The following is a 3,991-nucleotide window of genomic DNA, read 5'->3' as shown; positions in this document are numbered from 1 at the left end:
GACAAACCACAAAGACTATCCAAGCATTTTTCTCCAAGAAATAATTACAAATGCACGAAATCAATATAACTATACAAATATAAAATTTATATTCAATGATCCAATGTTAAGTCTGTTTTAAAGCCATAATTTTAAAATTTAGGTTTTTGGGTCAAATATAGTATGATTTTCATAGCAGATCAAGAACTATCTAAATCTTTCTTTCAAAATCATAAACACCATAAACATTGATTTTAGGGGCCCTTAAATCTTGTGTGAAGCCGACCCCTAACCATATATATATTATGGTCCTGTTTGTACTAATTGACCATGCAATGGCTCTGAGCCTCAAACCAATTTTCTGGCTCTAAAAGATTCACATAAAATCACCAAGAAAGACCGAGCCAACTCGATAACACAAAAGAGAAAGACACAATCAAGCCACAAGATTTCGCATACCATTCACACCCAGTTTTAACCGGTCACTAGCATAACAAGTCACAAAAGGACTTAGACAACTTAAATCGCCCACAATCTCTAAAGCTACAACTAAAACAGCACTTAATCCATCAAGCAGCAGCACCATCATTCAGGAGCATCTGATCAAAATGCCAAACACCTGAAATTGGAATACGGTTACTATTTTTGAAGACTATGAACAACGGTACGTCAAATTAAATGACACCTAGACCTTCATAAATTAAAATGTGAAATGAAATTTTGAAACTTTTACCATGCCCTTTGCCGACTCTTCTTAGTTGAGCAACATACTCGGATATCTTCTTAATTGCTTCAACCTTTTATTAAAAAAAAAATAGATATTAGAATCACTATAAGCCCAACGGTTAACTTAAAGTGAAATTTGATATTCACCTGTTCACCAAGAAACTCACTCTCCACAAAATCAGCTAAATGCACATCATTGTTCTCATTGGCTACCTGTTTCATTCCAAAGTTGCATGTCAGAAACACGAATTAAGTTGCGGTTATGCTATATTTTAATTTTCTGTAATTTTTTGCACCTCATGGAGGTTTAGAAGTTTATCATTTGTCAACTTCTCCAATGACAATGCAAGCTCCATTGCTAGGAAAAAAAAGTAGTTAAAAACAAGTTAACAACCATAACTTTGATATTTGCTTATTAAAAACACAGAAGGTATATGTATATACAAAACTTACCATACAAAGCGTCTCCTTTCTCTTCATGATCAAACTCAGACAATGGCATTATAATCGATTGCAGCTTTACTTTCCCGCCTCGTTTGTTCTGCAAATTTAAAAAAATTCTACCAGTTTTATCCACACCCGAGAAAGTGCCACTACCCATTTTCTCACATATAAAGCAAATTAAACTAGAGGTAGCTGATAAATGCTCGAAAACCTGGTACTCCATTAACTTCTCAGCGTGTTCCCTTTCTTCTTCGCTAGACTCCTTAAAGAACCTATAACGTTTAATGTATCACAAGTCAATAAACCAGACAAAAACCGCGTTTCACTTGGTTATTGTAAAAAATATTAAGATGGGAGTAGTAACTTACTTGGCTAAGCCTTTGAGAGCAACATTGTCCCTATCAAAGTATGCATACATAGCGTGATACACATAGGAAACATTATACTCAACACTGAAATGAGACCAAAAAACAACAACTCATCAGTGATTCTAATTTGCCCTTCAAAAAAAAATAAACTTATATATGTTTATTATTATTTCTTTTAGAACGGCTAATTTTTTCTCCTTAAATACTTATACCTCCCAATGATTGAACGTCTCCCTACATGTATATGTTTGTTATTATTAATTTTACTTACATAACACAATATATATATATATATATATATATATTATTTAGATTTTTTAATCATATTAATATTAAATAATAGGCCCGCTTCAAGCTTGTGAGCCTGCTCGAGCCCCATAAGTGAAGCTTGGGCTTGGACTCATTTGTTAAACAGGCTTATTTTTTGGGCTCGAGCTCGAACCCGTTAAACTCAGCTCAATTTGAGCTTCTGGCGAGCCGCTCTCTAAAAACGGTTTCCCAGCATTAATGTATGACACTGTTTCTCCTAGGCCTTATATCAAACACTTGGTGGGCAATTTATCTTCACATCAACTTCGACTTTTTTTTCCCAAACAACAGACATTCACTTACCAAACATAGACTGACAATAACCAATCGCACTTTAATTGCAAACATTTACATAAATTAACAGTAAAAACTGAGTAATAATAAATAAGAAAACTCACTTGATCTGTTCATTAACAGAAGCTTCAGCCGCATCAGCATATTTCTGGCGAGCAATAGACTGTTGAGGAACCGAAGGTACAAGATTAAGTTCTTTCTTCACCTCCTCAAACGGCTCAAAGACAACCCCAGCAAGTGGGGCATGGTTTGAAGACCCACCCTTCGTCGCCGCACAGACGACGGTGGACGGCGGCAGAGACCGGTACTGGGTTTCATTGGAGGTGGGTCGGGTCAAGAAAGAGAGAGTGGGTGGGGCTCTGAGGAGCATTGTAGTTAGAGGAATTGTGAGGTTATGGAACAGGGGAAATGAAGGGTTTTGAGTGAGTGATGAAGAAGATGATGATTGGGTGGGTATATAGGGATTTAGTGAGGGATTGGAGCCGTTGGATGAGGGACACGTGGAGGGGTGAGATTGAGGAGGAGGAGTGGCGTGTGGTTGGCTTGTGGTGTATCTGGATATTTTGTTTTTTGGGGTTTTGTGGTGCGGAATCCGATATTGCCTTGATTGAGACTAGGAATGGCAAGCTTGGGCCGGGTATTGATAATCTTACGCCCGTATCCGGTTATAATTCTTTGTGCTATACTTGGCCCGTTATTTGTTGGATATTTTTTGGGTAATTATCCGTCAGGTATCGGGCATATCCACAGGTATCAGGTATACCTATTAATTTCTTAAAAATACCCGTTGGGACAAATGTGCAATTTTTACTTTGTTGTTTATATAATTTACTATTTTAAAGAGTATAACAAATGAAAATATGGTTAATAACTTACATATCACATTCAAACCACATATACTAAACTAAATTAAAACGATTACTTAATTAAGTAATTGTATTAGGACCATCTAATTGCATAAAACATCCACATAATAAAGGGTGATAGATTCCATATTCAATATATATGCTTAAAAATAAGTTATATGTTCACTAAACACTTGCCAAATACATATCCACATATGACTATAGAGAAGGTAATAAGTACATGTATTAAGTTTATATATATGGAAATCTATAATATGATACTTTCGGGTATTATTCGGGTAAATGGGCCGGGTATCGGGTGGGTATCACTAAATCTCATACCCGTACCTATACCCTAATTTTTCTATTTTTAAGCCCGTACCCGGCCCATACCATTGGGCTTCGGGTATACATGGCCCGTATGTTTCGGGTTTTGGGTATACCCGTCGGGCTTGGGTTTTTTTGCCATCCCTAATTGAGACTCATGATCAAACGAGAGGAGGGTTTTTTCCCCAAATAATAAAATCGCACTTTAATAAATAACTAGGATTTTTTAACGGTAAATTTAGATTATGACGAACCACTAGAGTATTATCATGGCATGAGTGAAACCACCCGATATATATACACCAATTCAGGAGAAAACCCAATAAATATGGGAAAGCCCTCTTTGTGGGAATCAAACCCAGACCTATTGGTTCCAGAGTTTTATCCTACCTCCAAGATGCCATTAGGCTATAAAGTCATGGGCAATAAATTACTAGTACTTTCAATTTTCTACCTAATTTGGTTTTATTTATTTTTTCACTAAAAATTTTCATAAAAATTTAATATGGCGGTTTGTTTAGTTTAGACAACATGGCGTGGGCGTCGTTTAGTGGCGTTTATGCCTTTCTACGCCGCACACACCAACCTGGGAACGGTGTTGTAAGTGGCGTTGTGTGTGGGGCGGACCATTTTCCACCAGCGTTGAGGCAATGGTTGGGTCGACGTAACGTGCGTCTATTGGCGCAGCTAATACCCGTT

General features: G+C 36.9%; 1 protein-coding gene across 1 annotated transcript; it reads right to left on the bottom strand.

Annotated features, from left to right (window-relative positions):
- Positions 1 to 360: 360 nt before the first annotated feature.
- On the bottom strand, positions 361 to 2,564 carry LOC110921373 (ferritin-4, chloroplastic). The gene is made up of 8 exons (XM_022165693.2): positions 2,225 to 2,564; positions 1,518 to 1,601; positions 1,361 to 1,421; positions 1,159 to 1,246; positions 1,002 to 1,063; positions 853 to 918; positions 713 to 776; positions 361 to 598 (listed from the first exon to the last, which is right to left on the bottom strand). Exons 1-8 carry the CDS (start codon positions 2,488 to 2,490, stop codon positions 549 to 551), a joined length of 741 nt encoding a protein of 246 aa, XP_022021385.1. The 5' UTR covers positions 2,491 to 2,564; the 3' UTR covers positions 361 to 548.
- Between the last annotated feature and the right edge of the window lie 1,427 nt (positions 2,565 to 3,991).

Source organism: Helianthus annuus, chromosome 5 (genome assembly GCF_002127325.2).
Source record: "Helianthus annuus cultivar XRQ/B chromosome 5, HanXRQr2.0-SUNRISE, whole genome shotgun sequence".
Taxonomy (NCBI): Eukaryota; Viridiplantae; Streptophyta; class Magnoliopsida; order Asterales; family Asteraceae; genus Helianthus; species Helianthus annuus.
This window is presented reverse-complemented; position numbering and strand designations above follow the sequence as displayed.